The sequence below is a fragment of the Dermacentor albipictus genome, chromosome 1 (genome assembly GCF_038994185.2).
Source record: "Dermacentor albipictus isolate Rhodes 1998 colony chromosome 1, USDA_Dalb.pri_finalv2, whole genome shotgun sequence".
Taxonomy (NCBI): Eukaryota; Metazoa; Arthropoda; class Arachnida; order Ixodida; family Ixodidae; genus Dermacentor; species Dermacentor albipictus.
In genome coordinates, this window is record NC_091821.1 from 471,674,907 (window position 1) to 471,701,038 (window position 26,132).

Sequence of the window (26,132 nt, forward strand, 5' to 3'; positions counted from 1 at the left end):
TTGCACCATTAACTGAGCAAAGTGTATCTGCGATCCACCGGCTGCCCTCTAGCTCAGATAAGATTCCTGGAATCCTCGTCCGCTTCTCGAATCAATCGACTAGGGATCAATGGCTCGGTAAACGTAAGGCTTTGCCAACTGTTCAGAACGGCGCGTACATGATGGAAAACCTAACTACGCAAAACATGGCCCTACTGAAGTTGGCTAAAACATGGGCGCATGAGCACGATTTCTGCTATGCATGGCACCGAAGTGGCAAAGTTTTCGTTAGAAAAGAAGAGGGCGATCGCGCACACTTGATAAAATGCCCCAGTGACCTTGCCAAACTAGTTTCCTGAATTCCTGGTGACTGTATTTGTATACGTCAACCATGTCTTGTGCTGATTGGGTGTGCCCTTCTGACTTGTCTAACTACTTCGGGCCTGCACACAGAAATGGCGTTAAATGCGTCCACTTGAATTGTCAGTCTGCTTGCAATAAACATGATGAGCTCGACGCATTTCTTGGCAGTCTAAGCGTCTCTTTCGACTTTATCATGCTGTCAGAAACGTGGTACCACCAACACTCGGCAATTTGGCACCCTCCGAACTACAGATGCTTCACGCAATCAAGGACGATTACACGTGGCGGTGGAGTTAGCATTCTGGTTCGAAACAAGTTGGTAGCGCAGCGTATAGAATATTTCTGTACTGTGACCAAAGATTATGAGGTCCTTTCAGTTATATGCTCAAACTTATTGGTTACTGTATGGTATAGGCCGCCTGATGGTAACACTGAGCGTTTTTTTCTCTTCCTTGAAAACTTCCTTACTTATATCTCTAATAATCACTATGAAGTTATTTGGGGTGGCGACTTTAATATTGACCTACTTGCATTAACCCCTTTCTGCCGTGACTTTAAGCTCTTGCTACATTCCTACGGTTTTTCAAATGTTATCTCGGTGCCGACAAGAGTGACCGGCCACACAGCCACCTGTATTGATTTATTTATTACTAATTTCCCTGAGTGCAATACCAAAGCTGGTGTCTGTTCTTCTGTTCTGAGTGATCACATGCCAATTGTTTTCAGTGTAAACCGTAAAATTAAAAGATGTTCCCCATGCGAATTTTCCACTCGGCTAATTACACTCTTGCGAATGCAGAAGTTTCGTGATGAACTGCGACATATTGACTGGAGTTCGATTTTTCAGTCAAAATGTGCTAACTTCGCGTATGAAACTTTCTTGTGCATTTTTTGTGTGCTTTATGATCAGCATTTTCCGACTCGTACTAGAACAAAGCGCTCCTCCAAGATAAGAAAACCGTGGATCACGGCAGAATTATTCCAAGAAATAAAAGAAAAGAATAGTCTATATAACAAGTTCATCGTGTCCCGTGACATGGCAGATCTAGCCACGTTTAAGAGATACCGTAATAAACTTAATAAGCAGCTGCGGCTTGCTAAGATTCGCTATAATAACGAGTATTTCGAATCCTGTTCGAGCGATAGTAGGAAAATATGGAAGAAGGTCAATTCGCTACTCGGTCGTTCACCTGATGCCCTACTCCCTGTTATTATTAAGAAAGACGGGGTTGATGTTAGCCCCGAAATGTTACCTGATGTTTTTAATGATTACTTCACAAACATTACCACGTTGCCCACAAATAGCAGTGCCTGCCGTTATATTAAAGCCGCGCCTCATGACACCGTTTTTCTCCGGCCAACTGATGAAGGTGAACTTATCAGTATTTTTCACAATTTAAAAGACAGTAGCACGTATGATATAGATAACTTGCAGATGAAACCTGTTAAATATGTTATCGATGTAATTGCCCCAGTGCTAAAGCATATTTATAACCTTTCACTCGCTAATGGTGTCTTCCCTCGTAAAATGCAAGCTGCAAAAGTGTTAGCTATATTCAAGAAAGGTGATAAATCAGCTATGTCCAACTACAGACCAATCTCTATACTCCCGATCTTTTCGAAAGCTTTAGAAAAAATAATTTTTATCCGGGTATCTAACTTCCTTGAAACTAAAAACCTTCTCACTGACTCGCAATATGCCTTTCGCAAACACAGATCGACTCAGCTTGCGCTTCTTCATCAGAAAGAATACATCTTACAAAATTTTGAGGACCACCAGCTTACTTTAGGGGTATTTGTTGACTTTAGTAAGGCATTCGACTCCATCAGTCATGAACTATTATTAAATAAACTTACCTGCTATGGTATCCGCGGTGTCGCCTTAAAATTATTTCGGTCATACTTGCAGCATAGATGCCAATATGTGTTCATTAACAACAAATCGTCCAAAATTTCTTCTGTTACGGCAGGTGTTCCCCAGGGCAGTATCCTTGGGCCTCTTCTGTTTAATCTTTACGCCAATGATCTCGTTAATATTGATCCCGATGCCAAATTCATAATCTATGCCGACGACACTACTGTCCAGTTTTCGTCCAATGATGCTTCGGAGCTAGTGTCAGTGGCTAATTCTTGTTTGGAAAAAATGTATTTCTGGTCTCTAGAAAATGGTCTCAAGATCAACGCTGAAAAAACAAAGGCAGTTTTATTTCAACCGAAGAATAAGAATATCTGTCTTTATAGGGACGTGGTGTTAGGGTCTTCTAAAATTGAACTCGTCCCTTCTGTGAAAACACTCGGGGTCTTTTTTGATGAAAATATGAGCTGGAGCGATCATATTGATTTTCTTGCAGTCAAACTCTCGCAAATTACTGGACGCGTTTTCGCTATTCGCTACATGCCTCGGAAGATTAAAATGTTAATTTATAATGCTTTATTTGCGAGCCACCTTCATTATTGCTGCCTTATCTGGGGCACCACATCTGTTACAAATATTAACCGTTTGCTTGTAATACAAAAGAAAATTGTTCGCGTAATTAGTAATATGCCCTTTGACTCCCCATCTGGGCCCCTATTTAAAAAACTTCGGCTACTTAAAGCCAGTGATATGTTTAACTACCGCCTTGCTCTTGGATACCTAAATGAAACCAAACAGAACTTAAGCCTTGTTTCATCTCTGGCTAGATTAAAACACAACATCCCATGTTATAACACCAGGTCCCCGGAATACTGGCATGTGCCGCATGTGCGTTCAACCTACGGTAACCAAATGACTTGTTACACTCTCCCCACTCTGCTGAATAATCTCAGATCTGCGTCCATCGATGTACGAAATTGTTCTGGCAGAGACCTGTATAATTTCTATTGCCCCAAGAATTATTTGGGTTTAACCATGTACCTAATGTTTTTCTTAAGAGTTTTGTGTATCTATATATCCATATTGTTTGTTTTTCCTGAGCTGTTTCATGTGTGAAGCGAATTGTTTCAGTGAGATCTATGTACATGCCATTACTCTTTCCTTTCTCCATTTTCGTTGTTCCTCTTTTTCTTTGATTTTCTTCTTTTTTTTTCTCGCTCCTTGCTGTCTGCTGCCTTTTGGACCTTCTGGTTATTAGGACCAGTCAAGTTGCTTCTGTAGCAACTTTTTTCCTAATGCCTTGGCACTTTGTACCACTTGTTTCTATGAATAAAGGTTATTATATATATATATATAATGTGAATGTTCAGCTGTATGAAGAGTTGACTTCACCACAACAGAGCCGTCTTTTAACGGGGATAAAGAGTTCGGAAGTAGAATCGGCAGAGGGGTTCATTTCCCAGTATTGCTTCCGCTGATCGGATACTTAAGTATGGTGGATACTTAGATGCCGCGGAGAGACGCCTTGGCGATTATCTCACGGCTCTCCGGAAGCGTGCAGTACTGCAGCGCGCGAATCGCACTCGCGGAAGGTAGATAAGGTCAGGGCTCGGAACGTCCTCTGAAAACCGGTTTGACGGAGGCTTTGCACAATTCAGATTTTATGCTTACTCGCGCTTACTGGCTCGGGCCTCGACGGAGCAATACCGTCCTGATTCCTGTCGGTTTTTTACAGAGCGCAGCTCCTTGGCGCCTGTTCCTGCGCTTCGCGGCGCCGTCAGGCCCGCACACTCTGAAGTTCCAGCGATAGCTACAGAGGGCGAAAAATCCCAGTTCCAGCATGAAGCGCGCAAGTGGAGCTACTATAATTTTGTCGATACTTTATATGGTATTTTTTTTTTGCTAAGGCCGCTCAACGCGACTAAATATTTGATGTATGTACATATGGTAACCGTGAAACATAGTTACCGTCTATTTTTTTTTTGGGGGGGGGGGAATGGGCAGACAATTGTTTTTATTGGGCTTACGTTATTAAAGCTTGTGCTTTATTACTTGAATAAACGTTTTGAGACCTCATTGACGTGTTATAAGCAGCGGCCCACTGGTATCGACTGCAGTTAGTGCCTTTATCGATTCATACCCTGATGGCAAGGCGATTTGTTGTTCGTTCCGAGAGAACATCATGGGATGCATTATAGGTATTCTCAGGCTCTTCTCTTCCTGCTGTAAGCTGGATGCTATGCTTATAAGAGTTAAGTGTTCGTTGTGATCACTATATGTGATCTTGCTAAAGTTTACTGTGATGTTTGCATATTCTTATTGAATAAAATTGTTACAAAGTTTTAACAGTTGTGTTACTCTTTCACATCTTAACCGGAGCAGGCAGAATCTGACGCAAGCATGGAGGCAGTGCTAACGGAAACATTTAGCAGGTGAGACAGCAGTCTTTTTTTGACAAATTGGATGAAAGGATGGCCAAGAAGTTGCACTTTTGAAAGATTATGGGATGTACTTACTATGCAGGCACCTCGGGGATATTGAACTGGCGCTATTTATAATGCCCTGTTTTGCATTTATCTGGTCTTTAGGCACATTTATTTTTTCCATTAACATCGATGCTGTATGATTGTTTTGATTTGGTGAGATTGTAAATTTGTCGTTTAATATCAATATTGAAATTTAATTCCTCTGTACACGTATGCGTCCCTGGCATATTGAAATAAATGAGCCCTTTAAAGGATTACATCCTTGTTCAAATGCCCGAAATGCTACATTTACATATTGCAGCTGTTTAGCATGCCTTGTAAACTTAAGCATAGTGTTTCTCAAGGTTGGCCATTGATTCCAATTTAGCAAATCAGACTACTGCCTTCTGTTTTTGCGAGGTATAATGCATTGATGCATTTTAGATTAATACAGTGATAGTAGTGAAATTTTTCCTCTTAGTGTTTCACTCATTGTAGTGCTATGTGCTCAGTGTTATTTAGTTGTTTATAGTATTGCAGTTTATCATAACATATAATGGTGGCTGAATAACTGGGCGTTTGTTGCACGCGCTAACTAAAATCTATTATGACGTAGTAGTTCTGCGGGAACCCGCAAGGTGGAGAGAAGTAAGCAAAAAAGTGAAAATCAGACATCCACCCGTTCGTAGCAATTGCTACAAAGGAAACCCATACGGATTTCGTCCTGGTCAGGGACGAATTTTTCTTCAACTATGAGGCTTTTCTTTCGAGGAACCCGTATGGATTTCCTTTGTACCAATTGCTACGAACGGGTGGATGTCTGATTTTACCTTTATTCAAAATCTATTATGTTCTGAGATTCCATCTTAGCGTAGAGGTAGTCTATTCACTACCCAGGCAGAGGTCACAGCAATTGCTGGGAAGGGTCTGGTTAAGTACCAGCAGGTAGTTTCCCCAACTCTTGCGATGGTAGTCATGTACAACACCATTGTCAGTCTTCAGATGACTACCCTAGGAGGGGTCATTGCTGCCATTCCAAAGGGGTTCCGCTGACTACCAAGGGGTCGGTTGACCAACTCTTGCGATGGTAGTCATGCACACCACCATTGTCAGTTTTCAGACGTCTACACTAGGAAGGGTCAGTGCTGCCATTCCAAAGGGATTCCGCTGACTACGAAGGGGTACTTGCGTGGACCATCGAGGTAGTCGCATCAACTACTGCTTGGTGAGTAATACATGCACCTCACTAGGTCTTGCGGGAGAGAGTCACCGGTACTGTGAGGCAGTCGCCGCTACTGTATTTCCAAGAGAGTCCGTGTTACCACTGTTACGTTTCGCCTACGACGCGCGGTATAGCCGGTGCGGATGAAAGGGACGCCCGGGTTTCATTCAATGTGGCGGACATTTTCGCCCGTTCAGCGCTGCCGCAGCGCCTCCCCGCCAAGCGCGTCCAGGCATGTTTTAATGCCACGTGTATTCGTGTGTGCGTGTGTGTGTGTGCGCATGTTGGTGCCCACGCTTGTCAAAGCGCGGCAGCCGGGGAGAGGAGCTCCCCAAGTGTGAAGCGAGGAGGTCTGACCGGCGCCGGCCCGGCGAATGGGTCACTACACTCGTCTCAACGTGTCTCTCAGCGTGTCCGTGTCCCGCCGTCACGTGCGCCTCTGATGAGGCGTTCCTTCTTGCCCTCGTCTCCGAGAGTATAAAATCAGCTGCCCTCGGACGCCAAGAGAGAAGGCTCCGATTTCTTCCGTTGAGTAGCCTGCTCTCCCGTCTCTCCACTTCGGTCGACCTGACCGGCCGCTCTTTTGCTATGCTAGAATAAACAAGTTGTTCTGTTAGCAGTCGACTCATGCTTTGCTCGGACCTTCGGATGCTTTCAGTTGTGCCCCAGGCCGCCAGGCCAACGCTACCCTTGGGGCTTGCGACACAAATGCAACAACTGTCTGCCAGCGGTGAGATCGCGAAAACGGAGGCCAGCAGCGAAGATATGCGGTTGACTATGCTGAGCAGCACAACGACCATCCGGGAGCAGTGCAACGAGTTCTGTGTGATGACTGGTTGCCTGCAGCGGAACGACTGCGCTGAATTCTTGGCTGCGAGGTTTGGTGAGTGCGGGCCTTTCTTCTTCCGAGTTTTGCCAGGCTTTTGTTAGTGTCAGAAACAGAGCTGGTAATTGTGGTTGTCGTTGCGGCCGGGTTTGTTTGCGGCAAGACAATAGTAGGCAGTAGAGAAAGCAGCATTCAGAGCAGCCATGGATTTGAAGTCCTTGCGCAAACCGAAATTGCTGGAGCTTGCAAGAGAGTTGAGTCTGGATGTCTCAGACAAACTCAGAAAACCAGAACTGCTAAGGGCTATTCTTGAGTTAGAAGCTGATGACGAGCTGTCGAAATGCCTTGAGACCATTAAGGAGAGGGCAAAAAGACAGGAGCGCGAAGTTAGAGAGCAAGAAGAGAAACAGGAGCGCGAACTTAAAGAACAGAAAGAGAAAGATGAGCGCGAACGAAAAGAACAAAAAGAGAAAGAAAAAGAAGAGCGCGACCGTCAACACGCTTTGGAAATGTAGCGTCTCGAGGTAGAGATGGAACGCGCTCGTAATGGAAGTGAGGCACACGGTGCAGGAGAACGAGTATCGTTCAAAATGTCTGACTTGATGCGGCCGTTTGAGCTTGGAGAGGACATTGGTTTGTTCCTGGTTAACTTTGAGCGAACTTGCGAGAAGCAGGGGTTCTCTCGGGAAATGTGGCCACAGCGCTTGCTAACTTTGTTCCCCGGCGAGGCGGCCGCCGTCTAATGGCTAATGTCATTAGCCATTAATGTCAGGCTAATGTCAAACATGCAGGAGTGGCTCACAGAGAAAGCGTTTGCTGACCACGAGAAAGTTCTGCAGTGTTTCGGGCTGGAACAGTTTTATAGTCGGTTACCTGAGAACGTGCGGTACTGGGTCTTGGATAGGACAGACGTTAGTACGGTGGCTAAAGCCGCTGAGCTAGCCGAGGAGTTTGTGACGCGTCGGGCTCGCGGAGCTAAGGACGGTCAAAAGGGTGAATTTGGCTCCAAGTTTCAGAGGCCGAAGTTCACACCCATGAGAGCAAGGGGGAACACACGTAGTGCGGATGCGAGTGAAAGCAGTCCGACTGAACCCAAGGAGACGGCGGCAGCCGAAGCCGAACGCAGAAAGCTGTTCGAGACGAGGCAAGCGCGCGTGTGTTATACGTGCCAGAAGCCGGGTCACTTTTCGGCGCAGTGTCCGGAAACAAAAACAAAAGTCGTGTTTTTTGTCATTATGCAGCACTGGCGAGAACATGAAGCTTCTCGAGCCTTACATGCGAGACCTCCTCGTGAACGGGAATGAGTGCCGAGTGCATCGCGATCCCGCAGCTACGATGGATGTAGTTCACCCCTCTTACGTAGAATCCGATATGTTCACGGGCGAGTGCGCATGGATCAAGCAAGCCGTGGAAGCTCATAGCGTGTGTCTGCCCGTAGCAAAAGTGCTTATTGAAATACCTTTCGGAGCACTTGAGACGGAGGCTGCAGTGTCATCTATGCTGCCCCCCCCCCCTCCAGTACCCGTACCTATTTTCGAACAGGTCCGATCACCTCCTGCGCGAGAAGGGCTTTTGTTTGGTGAGGCTAGCGTTCAGGCCTTAACCAGATCGAAAGTTCGGGAGCTCGCTGCAAAGGCGGTAGTTGCGGGGCCGACGTTGTCGAACAATGAGAAAGGGTCAGAGGCGCAGCAAGCTGATATTCAGAGCACGCCCGAACTGAATAAAATTGAGCCTGTAGCGTTAAAGGGACCAGATACTGGAGAGGAAATTCCCGATGCGGGAAAGTTAGAAGAGCTATCTGCAGATTTGCTCATCGCGCCTACGTCAGACGGACTTAATAGGTTGCTAAAAGTCAGCCGGTCGGCTTTGATAGCCGAGCAAAAGAAGGATGGCAGCCTAGAAAACATACGCTGCATTGTCAAGGAAGGTATCGCCAAGAAAAATGCTCGTTTTGTGGAAAAAGGTGGGGGTCCTGTACCGGAAGTATCTAGACCGCAAGTATTCCGGTCTAGATACCGGAAGTATCTAGACCGGAAGTATCTGTAACGGAAGTACCTAGACTATGGCCTCCTAGACTTCACAGATGAGGTACTAGACAACGAGGCGTGTGAATGGGTGGGAGACATCATTTGTGAGATCATTGAATGTGGGCGTCTAGAGGACTATGTGTCCCTGGTGGTGACCAGCGTGGCTCGCGGACTCGACTACGACCCAGCTTTCTTAGCTTGTGTCTATAGTGGCCCAAATCTTTTTGGAGCAGAGCCGCCGGACTGTTTACGTCCTTTGTACGCTGTGAACACGTCGCTGCTGCCTGACAAATGGCTCCCTCTTTTAACTGTGAGTGAACTGTGTCAGAAAGTGCGTAAGTGTCACCCATACAGGGGCAACAAGTCGGACGCCCCAACTGATGAACAGATCGATGATCTGATATCCAACGAGGACGATGATCTGCTAGCCCAGCGACTTTACCCACCTCGGACTAAGGCCGATCTGGCGATAAGGAATATGCACATGAGTGATATGATCGGATTCATGCGTCACGAAGGAACTCTCGATCTTTGTGCCCGAGTCCTGAAGCTGTGCAGAGGATTCGATCATGTCTCGACGTGTAACCTATTGCTTGCGGCTATGTGTTTCGACAGCTCATGGTGGGATGTGCTAGAGTCGTGTGGTGTGTTTCTGGGCGACTCAGACCACTACCGGACTAGTTGCAAGACTCTGTCTGACATGGTGAAAAAAACAAACAATGAACTGTCACCTGACGACAGAGTTTCGCTATACGAGTGTGCCTGTCTGTTCGGTGCTATGTGCCCCCCGGTCTCGGACTGGGACCCGATTCTTGAAACTCGTGAATTAGCGTCTGGAGGTCAGGTGCACCATGGACTCCTTGATGGGGAGTGGCTGACCCCAAAGGACGTCGTAAGGAGGATCCGAGACCTGGTCCAGTACCCGGGAGCGCGACGTTCAGAGGTGCGCGAGTTCGAGGAATGGCTGGCTTCATCCGAGTGGGAGCGATCAGGAGCGGCGTCCCTAGGTCGTGTACACTATTCGGTTGATGCCGGAGGAGAGCGGCGGTCTGGATCTTTCAAGGCCAGAAAGAACCTGGTGCTAGACGTGGTTCCATTCAGAGAGCTAGTGGACTCAGTGAGAAGCCACAGCACCCAGGACAATAAGGCCCTCATCAAAAGTGAGTTTGGCAAGATCAGACTCGCTGTGTCTGCACCTCTAGAGGTGTACCTACAACAGGCCTACCTCTTCTCCGTCTCGGGAAGTGCCTATCTCAGATGGCCGGGGAATACACTAGAAGAGACAGTGGTGCAAGAGATGACTCGAAACGAGCGAACGTATGTTCTCATGCGTGATGGACAGTTTGCACTGCCTTACGATTTCGCTCGTTTTGACCATCAACCCACGACCGACGAGATAGTGGCATTCCAGAGAATCACCTTCGAACGAGCACACGAACAAGCCAACCCCCGCCAAAAGTCCGACATCTCCCTCTTCGAAACCCTGCTGGAGACTGGATTTCGCCGAGCGACATTGACCTCACCACCAGGTCTGGGCCAGCAAAAGATTTTCCCCGTGACAGGAGGTTTAATGTCAGGGTTGCGCTCTACCTCAGCAGTGGGAAGCGGGTGGAATGCGGTACTGGGGGAAACGGCACGTGACATAGCCAACCGATTTCGACGCCATGGTAAAGCAGTGGAGACCTGGCAGATAGTTAGGGGCGATGACACTCAGGTTGTATCCACGGACTACAACGATGTGCTAGCCGTGAAACTAGGGTGTGATCTCCTCGGCGCTGAAGCTAACGAAAGCAAATTTACCTTGCGAAAAGGTAGGACTGAATTTTTGCGTATCGAAACCAGCGACCGGGCGAGAGCATATCCATGCCGAACTGTCCCACTGTTGTACCAAAGGCACCCCTGGAGTGTCCGACCCCCAACGGGTGATGCTTCTGTATCCCGAATCGATAAGGTAGGCAGCGTACTCGAGCGAAGATTTGAATTCTCAGTTTTGAATCTGAGACCTGCAAATATACAAAGGTAGTGTAAACATTGACATATGCTGGAGACAAACTAATGGGTAGAAAAAAAGCCATGGCTGTGATGCACTCTTAAATTTCCATAAAAGCAGCACACTGTTGGAACATGATATGAGCATAATTTTAGTAACTATTGATGTTAAGTTTTTGCAAAGATAGTGAAGGTGACATTCTATATGTTGCCTTTCCGAGTATCCCTGTTATATACATTAATTTTAACGTCTTTCATGCAGGGCCACAATAACCGCATTGCGACGCAGAATGCAATATATTAAGGTAATGCGGAAACCTCGGCAGAATTTGTTTCTCATAAGTATCGTTAACATGTTACCCGACAATGTCAATGACGTCTCCTCACTCCAATTTTGAGTGCATTCAAATTTAAGCACACAAATGCACGCAATCCACGTATAGGCAGCTGGAATACGCGATTTATGATTTGCTCTTAACGAGTGGACAGACTTGTACTTACCAACATCGTGTTAAGGGCGTAGTAGCCCTTTCTGGTCATGAATGCCTGCGTTTCACCGGGGCTGAGGCCTTTGGGCTGACTGATGGCAATGAGGGTTCCATCGATGCAGCCAACAACACCAGGAATTCGGCCGCGGTGCAAAAATTCTGCCACTGCCTGCTGCTTTTCCGCTGGCGTGGACGGAAAGGTTACCCACCCTCCTTGCTTGCCTACGCGAGTTATAGCTAGTGCTACTGCGCTGATGCAGCGGCTCATTGAGGATTGCGAGAGTTGGATGGTCACCTCACTGCCGACAGAAGTCTGAAAGCTCCCGGTCGCAAAAAACCGAAGCGCACAGAGAACTTTCGCTTCTGTTGGTAGTCCGGTCGGCCCCTTCGTCCCGATTTCGCCCTCAAGATCACCACACAGCCTACGCACCAGCGCTTTGGTCATCCTAAAATGGCGGCGGAAATCCTCCTCCGGCAGATCGAAGGCGTCTTCCCTGTTTCTCGGTCGTCTCTGCCCAGTGCGGCCGCAAAGAGCCGCGAAAAGATACGGAGTCATGGGCGCCGCCATGTTTGTTTACAGCGGTTCCCGCGAAGTGGACCTACTCGGCGCGGTTCTTGTGCCGGCCGGCGAAACGGTTCCTTTCGGCGCCGTGGCCACGCCCCGTGACGTAGGCGAAAACTGCGGAGCCGCCTCCGGAAGTTTTTCGTCACGCCGGACGTGACGACGGTCGGCCAATGAGAGGAGGCGAAAGGAACTGGTTCTCGAACGGAACCGCAGTGGGATCTGGCCCCAGATTCTTGGTGGTGGGAAAGGACTCAGACTGCGAAATTGAAGTATCTCCTACTATAAGCTAAGTATATATATAGCTAAGCTATATAGCTATATATATATATATATATATATATATATATATATATATATATATATATATATATATTCAAGAAACACTACCTGACCTCGAAGAGTTGGTCACTCAAGTGACGGCCTTATATGAGAATTTACAAGGCCCGACCAACTTCCCGAACCCAACATATATGTTGCCCCCCCCCCCCCTCCCCAGAGAAGTTAAAGCTTTCCACCTATGTATACCAGTAAAATGACGGCTTCAGATGTGTCCACCTCTTCATGAGCACAATTATAAGGAGCTGTAATACTGTCGGCGTTCACCAGGGCCGCGGAATATCATGTGTTTAAAGTTATTTAAGTTGCGGTAATGGGAGACGTTGGGCGTTTAATACTCAATATCGGAATTGTGCATTGGCCCAGGCCGTTGTTCAGCCCGGGCGTTGCAAATGGGTCCAGGTTGACCGCGACTCGCAGCGCGACTGGTGCACTTCCTGGATAAGAGTGCCTGCGAGGTACCGAGGCAGTATTATTCGAGAGGACAGCGTGAAAGTCATTACTCATGTTGCATCGCATTGCACAGGTGGTAATGTCGGAAGACTAAAGCACCCGTCGCAATGTGAATGTTCAGCTGTATGAAGAGTTGACTTCACCACAACAGAGCCGTCTTCTAACGGGGGTAAAGAGTTCGGAAGTAGAATCGGCAGAGGGGTTCATTTCCCAGTATTGCTTCCGCTGATCGGATACTTAAGTATGGTGGATACTTAGATGCCGCGGAGAGACGCCTTGGCGATTATCTCACGGCTCTCCGGAAGCGTGCAGTACTGCAGCGCGCGAATCGCACTCGCGGAAGGTAGATAAGGTCAGGGCTCGGAACGTCCTCTGAAAACCGGTTTGACGGAGGCTTTGCACAATTCAGATTTTATGCTTACTCGCGCTTACTGGCTCGGGCCTCGACGGAGCAATACCGTCCTGATTCCTGTCGGTTTTTTACAGAGCGCAGCTCCTTGGCGCCTGTTCCTGCGCTTCGCGGCGCCGTCAGGCCCCGCACACTCTGAAGTTCCAGCGATAGCTACAGAGGGCGAAAAATCCCAGTTCCAGCATGAAGCGCGCAAGTGGAGCTACTATAATTTTGTCGATACTTTATATGGTATTTTTTTTTTGCTAAGGCCGCTCAACGCGACTAAATATTTGATGTATGTACATATGGTAACCGTGAAACATAGTTACCGTCTATTTTTTTTTTTGGGGGGGGGGGAATAGGCAGACAATTGTTTTTATTGGGCTTACGTTATTAAACCTTGTGCTTTATTACTTGAATAAACGTTTTGAGACCTCATTGACCTGTTATAAGCAGCGGCCCACTGGTATCGACTGCAGTTAGTGCCTTTATCGATTCATACCCTGATGGCAAGGCGATTTGTTGTTCGTTCCGAGAGAACATCATCGGATGCATTATAGGTATTCTCAGGCTCTTCTCTTCCTGCTGTAAGCTGGATGCTATGCTTATAAGAGTTAAGTGTTCGTTGTGATCACTATATGTGATCTTGCTAAAGTTTACTGTGATGTTTGCATATTCTTATTGAATAAAATTGTTACAAAGTTTTAACAGTTGTGTTACTCTTTCACACCTTAACCGGAGCAGGCAGAATCTGACGCAAGCATGGAGGCAGTGCTAACGGAAACATTTAGCAGGTGAGACAACAGTCTTTTTTTGACAAATTGGATGAAAGGATGGCCAAGAAGTTGCACTTTTGAAAGATTATGGGATGTACTTACTATGCAGGCACCTCGGGGATATTGAACTGGCGCTATTTATAATGCCCTGTTTTGCATTTATCTGGTCTTTAGGCACATTTATTTTTTCCATTAACATCGATGCTGTATGATTGTTTTGATTTGGTGAGATTGTAAATTTGTCGTTTAATATCAATATTGAAATTTAATTCCTCTGTACACGTATGCGTCCCTGGCATATTGAAATAAATGAGCCCTTTGTCTTGGCAAAGGATTACATCCTTGTTCAAATGCCCGAAATGCTACATTTACATATTGCAGCTGTTTAGCATGCCTTGTAAACTTAAGCATAGTGTTTCTCAAGGTTGGCCATTGATTCCAATTTAGCAAATCAGACTGCTGCCTTCTGTTTTTGCGAGGTATAATGCATTGATGCATTTTAGATTAATACAGTGATAGTAGTGAAATTTTTCCTCTTAGTGTTTCACTCATTGTAGTGCTATGTGCTCAGTGTTATTTAGTTGTTTATAGTATTGCAGTTTATCATAACATATAATGGTGGCTGAATAACTGGGCGTTTGTTGCACGCGCTAGCTAAAATCTATTATGACGTAGTAGTTCTGCGGGAACCCGCAAGGTGGAGAGAAGTAAGCAAAAAAGGGAAAATCAGACATCCACCCGTTCGTAGCAATTGCTACAAAGGAAACCCATACGGATTTCATCCTGGTCAGGGACGAATTTTTCTTCAACTATGAGGCTTTTCTTTCGAGGAACCCGTATGGATTTCCTTTGTACCAATTGCTACGAACGGGTGGATGTCTGATTTTACCTTTATTCAAAATCTATTATGTTCTGAGATTCCATCTTAGCGTAGAGGTAGTCTATTCACTACCCAGGCAGAGGTCACAGCAATTGCTGGGAAGGGTCTGGTTAAGTACCAGCAGGTAGTTTCCCCAACTCTTGCGATGGTAGTCATGTACAACACCATTGTCAGTCTTCAGATGACTACCCTAGGAGGGGTCATTGCTGCCATTCCAAAGGGGTTCCGCTGACTACCAAGGGGTCGGTTGACCAACTCTTGCGATGGTAGTCATGCACACCACCATTGTCAGTTTTCAGACGACTACACTAGGAAGGGTCAGTGCTGCCATTCCAAAGGGATTCCGCTGACTACGAAGGGGTACTTGCGTGGACCATCGAGGTAGTCGCATCAACTACTGCTTGGTGAGTAATACATGCACCTCACTAGGTCTTGCGGGAGAGAGTCACCGGTACTGTGAGGCAGTCGCCGCTACTGTATTTCCAAGAGAGTCCGTGTTACCACTGTTACGTTTCGCCTACGACGCGCGGTATAGCCGGTGCGGATGAAAGGGACGCCCGGGTTTCATTCAATGTGGCGGACATTTTCGCCCGTTCAGCGCTGCCGCAGCGCCTCCCCGCCAAGCGCGTCCAGGCATGTTTTAATGCCACGTGTATTCGTGTGTGCGTGTGTGTGTGTGTGCATGTTGGTGCCCACGCTTGTCAAAGCGCGGCAGCCGGGGAGAGGAGCTCCCCAAGTGTGAAGCGAGGAGGTCTGACCGGCGCCGGCCCGGCGAATGGGTCACTACACTCGTCTCAACGTGTCTCTCAGCGTGTCCGTGTCCCGCCGTCACGTGCGCCTCTGATGAGGCGTTCCTTCTTCAGCTGCCCTCGGACGCCAAGAGAGAAGGCTCCGATTTCTTCCGTTGACTAGCGTGCTCTCCCGTCTCTCCACTTCGGTCGACCTGACCGGCCGCTCTTTTGCTATGCTAGAATAAACAAGTTGTTCTGTTAGCAGTCGACTCATGCTTTGCTCGGACCTTCGGATGCTTTCAGTTGTGCCCCAGGCCGCCAGGCCAACGCTACCCTTGGGGCTTGCGACACAGTTGCAACAACTGTCTGCCAGCGGTGAGATCGCGACAACGGAGGCCAGCAGCGAAGATTTGCGGTTGACTATGCTGAGCAGAACAACGACCATCCGGGAGCAGTGCAACGAGTTCTGTGTGATGACTGGTTGCCTGCAGCGGAACGACTGCGCTGAATTCTTGGCTGCGAGGTTTGGTGAGTGCGGGCCTTTCTTCTTCCAAGTTTTGCCAGGCTTTTGTTAGTGTCAGAAACAGAGCTGGTAATTGTGGTTGTCGTTGCTGCCGGGTTTGTTTGCGGCAAGACAATAGTAGGCAGTAGAGAAAGCAGCATTCAGAGCAGCCATGGATTTGAAGTCCTTGCGCAAACCGAAATTGCTGGAGCTTGCAAGAGAGTTGAGTCTGGATGTCTCAGACAAACTCAGAAAACCAGAACTGCTAAGGGCTATTCTTGAGTTAGAAGCTGATGACGAGCTGTCGAAATGCCTTGAGACCATTAAGGAGAGGGCAAAAAGACAGGAGCGCGAAGTTAGAGAGCAAGAAGAGAAACAGGAGCGCGAACTTAAAGAACAGAAAGAGAAAGATGAGCGCGAACGAAAAGAACAAAAAGAGAAAGAAAAAGAAGAGCGCGACCGTCAACACGCTTTGGAAATGTAGCGTCTCGAGGTAGAGATGGAACGCGCTCGTAATGGAAGTGAGGCACACGGTGCAGGAGAACGAGTATCGTTCAAAATGACTGACTTGATGCGGCCGTTTGAGCTTGGAGAGGACATTGGTTTGTTCCTGGTTAACTTTGAGCGAACTTGCGAGAAGCAGGGGTTCTCTCGGGAAATGTGGCCACAGCGCTTGCTAACTTTGTTACCCGGCGAGGCGGCCGCCGTCTAATGGCTAATGTCATTAGCCATTAATGTCAGGCTAATGTCAAACATGCAGGAGTGGCTCAAAGAAGAGAAAGCGTTTGGTGACCACGAGAAAGTTCTGCAGTGTTTCGGGCTGGAACAGTTTTATAGTCGGTTACCTGAGAACGTGCGGTACTGGGTCTTGGATAGGACAGACGTTAGTACGGTGGCTAAAGCCGCTGAGCTAGCCGAGGAGTTTGTGACGCGTCGGGCTCGCGGAGCTAAGGACGGTCAAAAGGGTGAATTTGGCTCCAAGTTTCAGAGGCCGAAGTTCACACCCATGAGAGCAAGGGGGAACACACGTAGTGCGGATGCGAGTGAAAGCAGTCCGACTGAACCTAAGGAGACGGCGGCAGCCGAAGCCGAACGCAGAAAGCTGTTCGAGACGAGGCAAGCGCGCGTGTGTTATACGTGCCAGAAGCCGGGTCACTTTTCGGCGCAGTGTCCGGAAACAAAAACAAAAGTCGTGTTTTTGTCATTATGCAGCACTGGCGAGAACATGAAGCTTCTCGAGCCTTACATGCGAGACCTCCTCGTGAACGGGAATGAGTGCCGAGTGCATCGCGATGCATCGAGAGCTACGATGGATGTAGTTCACCCCTCTTACGTAGAATCCGATATGTTCACGGGCGAGTGCGCATGGATCAAGCAAGCCGTGGAAGCTCATAGCGTGTGTCTGCCCGTAGCAAAAGTGCTTATTGAAAGACCTTTCGGAGCACTTGAGACGGAGGCTGCAGTGTCATCTATGCTGCCCCCCCCCCTCCAGTACGTCAGACGTACGTCAGACGTCAGACGGACTTAATAGGTTGCTAAAAGTCAGCCGGTCGGCTTTGATAGCCGAGCAAAAGAAGGATGGCAGCCTAGAAAACATACGCTGCATTGTCAAGGAAGGTATCGCCAAGAAAAATGCTCGTTTTGTGGAAAAAGGTGGGGGTCCTGTACCGGAAGTATCTAGACCGCAAGTATTCCGGTCTAGATACTTCCGGTATCTAGACCGGAAGTATCTGTACCGGAAGTACCTAGACTATGGCCTCCTAGACTTCACAGATGAGGTACTAGACAACGAGGCGTGTGAATGGGTGGCAGACGTCATTTGTGAGATCATTGAATGTGGGCGTCTAGAGGACTATGTGTCCCTGGTGGTGACCAGCGTGGCTCGCGGACTCGACTACGACCCAGCTTTCTTAGCTTGTGTCTATAGTGGCCCAAATCTTTTTGGAGCCGAGCCGCCGGACTGTTTACGTCCTTTGTACGCTGTGAACACGTCGTTGCTGCCTGACAAATGGCTCCCTCTTTTAACTGTGAGTGAACTGTGTCAGAAAGTGCGTAAGTGTCACCCATACAGGGGCAAGAAGTCGGACGCCCCAACTGATGAACAGATCGATGATCTGATATCCAACGAGGACGATGATCTGCTAGCCCAGCGACTTTACCCACCTCGGACTAAGGCCGATCTGGCGATAAGGAATATGCGCATGAGTGATATGATCGGATTCATGCGTCACGAAGGAACTCTCGATCTTTGTGCCCGAGTCCTGAAGCTGTGCAGAGGATTCGATCATGTCTCGACGTGTAACCTATTGCTTGCGGCTATGTGTTTCGACAGCTCATGGTGGGATGTGCTAGAGTCGTGTGGTGTGTTTCTGGGCGACTCAGACCACTACCGGACTAGTTGCAAGACTCTGTCTGACATGGTGAAAAAAAAACAATGAACTGTCACCTGACGACAGAGTTTCGCTATACGAGTGTGCCTGTCTGTTCGGTACTATGTGCCCCCCGGTCTCGGACTGGGACCCGATTCTTGAAACTCGTGAATTAGCGTCTGGAGGTCAGGTGGACCATGGACTCCTTGATGGGGAGTGGCTGACCCCAAAGGACGTCGTAAGGAGGATCCGAGACCTGGTCCAGTACCCGGGAGCGCGACGTTCGGAGGTGCGCGAGTTCGAGGAATGGCTGGCTTCATCCGAGTGGGAGCGATCAGGAGCGGCGTCCCTAGGTCGTGTACACTATTCGGTTGATGCCGGAGGAGAGCGGCGGTCTGGATCTTTCAAGGCCAGAAAGAACCTGGTGCTAGACGTGGTTCCATTCAGAGAGCTAGTGGACTCAGTGAGAAGCCACCGCACCCAGGACAATAAGGCCCTCATCAAAAGTGAGTTTGGCAAGATCAGACTCGCTGTGTCTGCACCTCTAGAGGTGTACCTACAACAGGCGTACCTCTTCTCCGTCTCGGGAAGTGCCTATCTCAGATGGCCGGGGAATACACTAGAAGAGACAGTGGTGCAAGAGATGACTCGAAACGAGCGAACGTATGTTCTCATGCGTGATGGACAGTTTGCACTGCATTACGATTTCGCTCGTTTTGACCATCAACCCACGACCGACGAGATAGTGGCATTCCAGAGAATCACCTTCGAACGAGCACACGAACAAGCCAAACCCCGCCAAAAGTCCGACATCTCCCTCTTCGAAACCCTGCTGGAGACTGGATTTCGCCGAGCGACATTGACCTCACCACCAGGTCTGGGCCAGCAAAAGACTTTCCCCGTGACAGGAGGTTTAATGTCAGGGTTGCGCTCTACCTCAGCAGTGGGAAGCGGGTGGAATGCGGTACTGGGGGAAACGGCACGTGACATAGCCAACCGATTTCGACGCCATGGTAAAGCAGTGGAGACCTGGCAGATAGTTAGGGGCGATGACACTCAGGTTGTATCCACGGACTACAACGATGTGCTAGCCGTGAAACTAGGGTATGATCTCCTCGGCGCTGAAGCTAACGAAAGCAAATTTACCTTGCGAAAAGGTAGGACTGAATTTTTGCGTATCGAAACCAGCGACCGGGCGAGAGCATATCCATGCCGAACTGTCCCACTGTTGTACCAAAGGCACCCCTGGAGTGTCCGACCCCCAACGGGTGATGCTTCTGTATCCCGAATCGATAAGGTAGGCAGCGTACTCGCGCGAAGACTGAAAGACCCTTCCCGTTTGCATCGCTTCGTTAATTACGTTTGTGACAAGATGCTGCTGAGTGCTGCGAGACTACTGTAAGGAACTAGGCAGTAGTATAAAAGGAGAAAGAGCCTGGCATGGCTTAGTGAGGGTTGTGTCGTGCTTGCTGACTGAGCGGTTGAGTTTCGGCGTAGTTCTAACGCTTGCTGGGAACGTGAACAAAAAATTACCGACGATTACGTTACTTCCTAATGCGAAATTTGAGCGCAGCAAATAAGCTGTTTCACCTTTTCGATAGATTGAGGCAAATAAATCGAGCAACACATGTATGCCTCCGCTTCGGCGGCGCGAACGGCAGGGTCTTCTCGGCGGCGGCGCTTAGCCTCTGCTTCGGCGACGCGTACTCCTGGATCATCTCGACGGCGGCGACGGTAAGCTTCTGCTTCGGCGGCACGCACCTCTGGATTCTGACGGCGACGGCGCTGGGCCTCTGCTCTGGCAGCTCGTTTAGCAGCAGCAGCAGCAGACGGAGGACTTCCATCGGTCGTCTCGCTCATGGCTCAGAAAGAACTGGCAGATAATTTCGCAGTGGCGAACGGCAGCGGCAATTTCGGCTCGGGCGATCCACATATACAGATCCGCCGCCACCGATCTGGCTCTCTGATTGCCACCGCACAGCGCGAACGGCAGCGGCAATTTCGGCTCGGGCGGTGCACATATACAGATCCGCCGCCACCGATCTGGCTTTATGATTGCCACCGCACAGGGGTTGCATTGGAGGAGGAGCGAAGAAAGGAATTAAGTTCGAGCCGGCGCTTTGACAACCGGAGACTCGCAGGAAGAGGGGGGAGGGGGCGGCGTGTACACCCAGCGGCAAACGATGGGGGCAGAAGCGCGCGCAGCAAGCGGACACCACGATAAAGGGAGGAGGGAAGAGATAGCAGCGACTGACTGATGCCGCTGACGCCGATAGTGAGTCAACCCCAGCTGCGGAGTTGGTTTCACGGACAACGCCGCCGATGCCGACACAAACAATATGATACCCTCGCTTCCGCAGCGCTAAGAACCAGGTCTAGCCGTGGGAAGGTGGTCACGTATTCGTCGATGTGCCGGGGCCTACGTGAAATAACCGGCGCGTTGGCAACTGAAGAGCACCCTATCCGCCACACAAGAACAGGGGGGGACCCTTTCCTCCTCTTTCTGCATGGCGGCGACGGTGTTCTATGCAGTCACGTTATCTTGACTCTCTAGCGGCGTCAGCGGCATCCAGCGGTATCAGTCGGTCGCTGCTAGCGCTGGGGGGATGAAAGGGGGGCGGAGCTGGTTACGAGGCCGACGACAACGCCGACGACAACGCCGACGACGACGCGAAACCCAGGAACGGACGCCAAAGAGCTGCGCTCTAAAATGGCAACTCTCCCGAAGGCACTTTACAGTGTCCTGTGTGAACCTGAACGTGAGAAAGAGGCCTTCTCTGTGCACTGCGCTCAAGAAACGCCGAAGGACGACCGACTTCGGTTATGAGCATCATCGAGCGACATCCCGCCAGACAGCGGATGCAGGCCCCTGACCATCGGGATCTCCTTCTCCCGGCGGGGCGGTCTGTTACGTTTCGCCTACGACGCGCGGTATAGCCGGCGCGGATGCAACCAACGCCGGCGCTTCATTCAAAGCGGCGGACATTTCGGCCCGTTCAGCGCTGCCGCAGCGCCTCCCCGCCAAGCGCGTCCAGGCATGTTTCAATGCCACGTGTATTCGTGTGTGCGTGTGTGTGTGTGCGTGCATGTTTGTGCCCACGCTTGTCAAAGCGCGGCAGCCGGGGAGACGAGCTCCCCAAGTGTGAAGCGAGGAGGTCTGACCGGCGCCGGCGCGGCGGATGTGTCACTACACTCGTCTCAACGTGGCTCTCAGCGTGTCCGTGCCCCGCCGTCACGTGCGCCTCTGACGAGGCGTTCCTCCTTGCCCTCGACTCCGAGAGTATAAAAGCAGCCGCCCTCGGACGCCAAGAGAGAGGCTCCGATTTCTTCCGTTAAGTAGCGTGCTCTCCCGTCTCTCCACTTTGGTCGACCTGACCGGCCGCTCTTTTGCGATGCTAGAATAAACAAGTTGTTCTGTTAGCAGTCGACTCATGCTTTGCGAGGACCTTCGGATGCTTCCAGTTGTGACCCAGGCCGCCAGGCCAACGCTACTCTTGGGGCTTGTGACCCAGGTGCAACACCACCCAAAGGATCATCATATGTGCGACGAGCCGCAACACCTGGAAAAGAGTCAGTCGAAACTACCTTTCTTTAGGAGTGTAAAAAATTAAAACGTCATCAACGTATCGTATCGCTTTTACAATGCTCGTCTGGCTGAGCTTAGTTCCAAGATTTCGGGCATAGCTGGCCAATAAAGTGTCGCTAAGAATAGGAGCTATATATGAACCGATGCACACTCCTTTCTTTTGTATAAAAAGCTTATCCTCCATAGAGACGAAAGTAGAAAGCATGTAAAACCCTAAGAGGTTTAAAAACCTGTCGACTTTCATACCACATGCATTCTGAAACTTAAAAACACCGTATGTGTCAATGCAATGGCCGACTTCAGTGTATGCATCATCTTGAGGCAAAGAGTAATATAAGTACTTGATGTCCACGGAAAAAGCGAGGACAGCCTTTGAAAATCCCTCGCGGAGAAAGGTGGAGACTACCTGGCGTCTTTATGAGGAAGGGGTCATCGATGTCGAGGAGGCGCAAAAACTTTTGCAGGATCACTCCCACTTGTTGCCTGGTCAAACGGGGCGGTGTATTAATGACCGCATGCGCGAACACTCAAACAAAGTTCAAGAACGAGCTAGAGATCGTGAATTATCACTGTATTGCAACGAATGCGGTTGCAAGCAGTCTTTTAAAGATGTGACCTACTGTCAAAATACTGCGATGACCGCGTGCGGCTTATTTCCGAAGCTTTTCACATTCATATTAGCGGAGAAACATGTGTAAGCCTTCCCTCTATTTCTATCCTTCCGAAGGTTATTGCCATCCTATCGCATTAATTGCAATTTTCGTCTCTGCACATGCTGAATTCTGTTTATTCTGTGCTTTGAGGTAGCGGCAGAGTATAAATATGCTGACTGAAAGAATAAAGGCACGTGGTTGTTAGTCAGCGCTGTTGTCTGTGTCCTTCTCCTTGTCGGAAGAAGACCACAGTGACAGCACCGGCTCGCGTCGGGCTCCGTAGTTTCGTGAGTTTTTGCTGGTGCTTTCAACAGAAAACGCGCCGAAATGCCTCCACCAGCTGCCTAACGTTATAAGGACCGCATCGACACCACCCCCGTGGAAATCCGACCACCGACGGCCCCACGAGGATTCTTGAAAGTTTCGTTGGGTGAGCCGCTAACCCTAACCGGCGGCGGCAGCCGCTCGCCTCGCCGACGGGGATTCCCGCCACGGCACTTGGCCTAATCATGGTGAACGAAGCGACTACGGTCGTTGACCTCCTCCATACAACTTCCAGAGGACTCGAAGAAGAAAGCATGGACGAGACTACCGAACCGGTGAGCCAAGAAACTCTGTACCATAACACCGTGAGAGAAGATATCAACTGGCAATCAGTACGAACACAAAAGCAACGCAAGCAAGAAGCCTTGGAGAGGCGAAGCGGTAGTGCAGAGCCCCAAGACCCCGCAACCACCACTGAGACATCGTCAACAAGGCAGAGAGTCGCTAGACCTCCACCGCTTCCGAAAAATGAATACACAATAATCATTCGTCCAAATCAAGGACTGTCATTAAGAAACGTGCTGACTCATAAACTCGTACGAGCGATCATCGACGCGTGCCACAACGAGTTCACGGACGACAGATTCATTCTGAGGATGAACCCGGGATCCAACATAGCCATCCTATCGAACCAGTACAAAGAGGTCGCCGGAAAAGCACGACACATCCACACTTTAACACTTAGCGGCAGAAGTCACGCAGTGCGTGCATACAACGCTCAAGAAGGCACCCTCGGGGGAGTGGTACATGGAATGCCGTTGCACACAACCACCGAAACCCTCATGGCCCACCTCAGAGTGAGGATACAAGGCGTGGAAATCCTTACAACCAGGATGATCGGTGCCACTCAAAGTGCAGCGCTGATATTTATTCGTCTCCATCTACCACGATTTGTGTACTACTACGGAGATGGAGCGTTGGTCTAAATGGGTAGCAACGGAGTTCAAGTCTGCAATATCTGCAGGGAAAAGGGCCACCGTACCGTTGTGTTCCCAAACCCGGCCAGACCCATCTCTACATTGTGCGGACTGCTTAATCCAACCGACGCACACAAATGCGAGATAAACTGCGCCTCGTGCGGGGAGGCTCACCCAACCGGTGACCACTCGTGCAAGCAGCGACTGAAACCGGTTCGACCCCGACCCACGCCATCCTCAGCCCCAATGAAGTCGAACGCCCTAAGATGGGTCGCCTCGGAAGATACAAAAGAGACCTACAGGGTGGACATTCCCGGCCGGCCGGTCAGTACCGAGCAACGCTCCGGCTCCCGCTCCCTGTCAGCGAGCCGCGAGCATCGGGCACCAGAGACAACCGAAAGGAACCCGTCGCCTCCGGCAAGCAAGCAGAAGCCATCACACGAGGTAAGCTTGGCGGAAGTAGTCTCTTACCAGCCACGAAACGCATCCACACCGATTACACAAAATACGGAATGTCAGATAGTGATTGAGGAAAATAGCAAAAACAGCATCGAACCAACTACGAGCACAAAATCGAAACTTTAATGGAAACAGTGGCCATGCTTGAATAGGCACACGCTGCGACCCGTGATTGATCACCACAATCTCAATTACCACAGCTAAGCACTCTCACCGGGCATCCACCACTACAAACACAACTGCCCCCCTCCCCCAAAACAACACCGCCAAAGCAGCCTCAGGCGCACTCACCGTCGGAGAGCAACTTGGTAATCCAGGATCAATTGCAACAAGCACTGCAACAATCACAACAAATAATACAACAAATACAGCAACAATTTCAGCAGGTTCTTGCGGAATCCCAAGAATTAAAAAAATACGTTAACGAATCCCTAACCAAGGAACCCACGCGTAAACGGAAAAGTAGTGAAATACGCTCTCAGGCAGAGGACAGTAGCATGCCAACTTCCGACACAGACAGCACAATACCATCTAAGTCCCATCATGGCCCGTAAAACTCAAATGGAAAGCGAAAACATCACGATCTGGTCCTGGAACTGGTAGCTACAATAAAAGCAAGCACGCATCGCTCTCGCTATACCTACAGGCGGCGCTAGTCCCCCCAGACATTACCTGCCTGCGAGAGGCGCGAGAGCAACCGAAGCCAATTATGTGGTATAAAATACAGTACGACCCCAGCTACCTTAAGGTGGCCACGCTCGTCCGCAAAGATTTGGCAACAATCCTGACAGTATTGCCCGGTGAGGAAATCCCACATCTCATCACCATGAAATGGCCTGTCAAGAAGGGGAGACCTAAACAAGTCGTGTGCAACGTATGCAGACCCCCCCCCCCTCGCGACAGAAAGGCTGACTTCTCGTCATTGTTCCGGAACCTACAGCCAATGCTGGAACACTGTGATCGCTTAATTATAACCAGGGATTTCAATGCAAAGCACAACGCGTGGGGCTACTCGAAAGCAGACACCAATGGCACCAAGCTCCTAAAAGCCATAGGGCGCCACGATTACACACTAATTACTGTAGCAGGTACGCCTACTCGAGTAGGAAACAGCATCTGCAGGGACACGACCCTTGATCTCACCATCACGAACGATACCGTGGGAACAAGCTGGAGGGTCATAGACGATTCGCTGGGTAGTGAACACTACATTATCGAAATCACCAGCACCTCAGCCAAACTACGCCGACCCCTAGGGAAGGCCAAAATTACAAACTGGCCTAAGTTTAGGGAGAGGCAACAGACCCACTTAGATACAAGTTTGCTCTTCCTGGAACATCAACGCCGCTTAACCCCGATGAAGGAGTGGGCCCAACGCATCAAAGAACTATATGACGCCAGCACTAAAGTGTAGCGAACCGATACCGACAGGCCGGCAATCGACAACCATCTAATACACTTATGGGAAGCATGCAGAGGCCTCACAAAGATGGTGCAAACACGCTGCGACCCTTACTTACACTTAGGATTTCAAACGTCACTGAACAGGCCACCAATTATGCCCTGAAGGTTCACAGGGACAACTGGCGCACGTTCTGTGATTCGCTTAAAGGCATGCTAAGCACCAAAAAGACGTGGAACATACTCCGCAGCATCATCAATCCTTCAAGTACCATAACAGAAATAAACACAGCCCTACAAAAACTCGTTGGCGAATATCCGGACACCCAAGATGAACTCCTACAGGAATCCAGCAAATATACACGGGAATCCAGACCGGGCATGGGAAAGCACACCCTCAATATCCGACACCTCCGAACGAGAGGCTTGATGCACTAATCACGTATGCGGAGGTATACACGGCAGCACAGAGCTTCAAGAAAAACACGGCACCGGGCCCCAACGGGACCACCAACGCCATCTTGAGAAACCTGAGCGGTGAAACGCTCCGAGCCTTTACACAGCAGCTGAACGAA

The 26,132-nt window shown here is 49.4% G+C and overlaps 1 protein-coding gene across 1 annotated transcript in view; it reads left to right on the forward strand.

Moving 5' to 3' along the window:
- The window catches only part of LOC135908904 (uncharacterized), a 41,666-nt gene that overhangs the window by 11,653 nt on the left and 3,881 nt on the right, over positions 1 to 26,132 (forward strand). The window contains exon 4 of the mRNA XM_065440738.2: positions 15,650 to 15,874. Within this exon, the coding sequence (XP_065296810.2) occupies positions 15,769 to 15,874 (106 nt within the window). The 5' untranslated portion in view covers positions 15,650 to 15,768. The remainder of the gene's footprint in view (positions 1 to 15,649; positions 15,875 to 26,132) is intronic.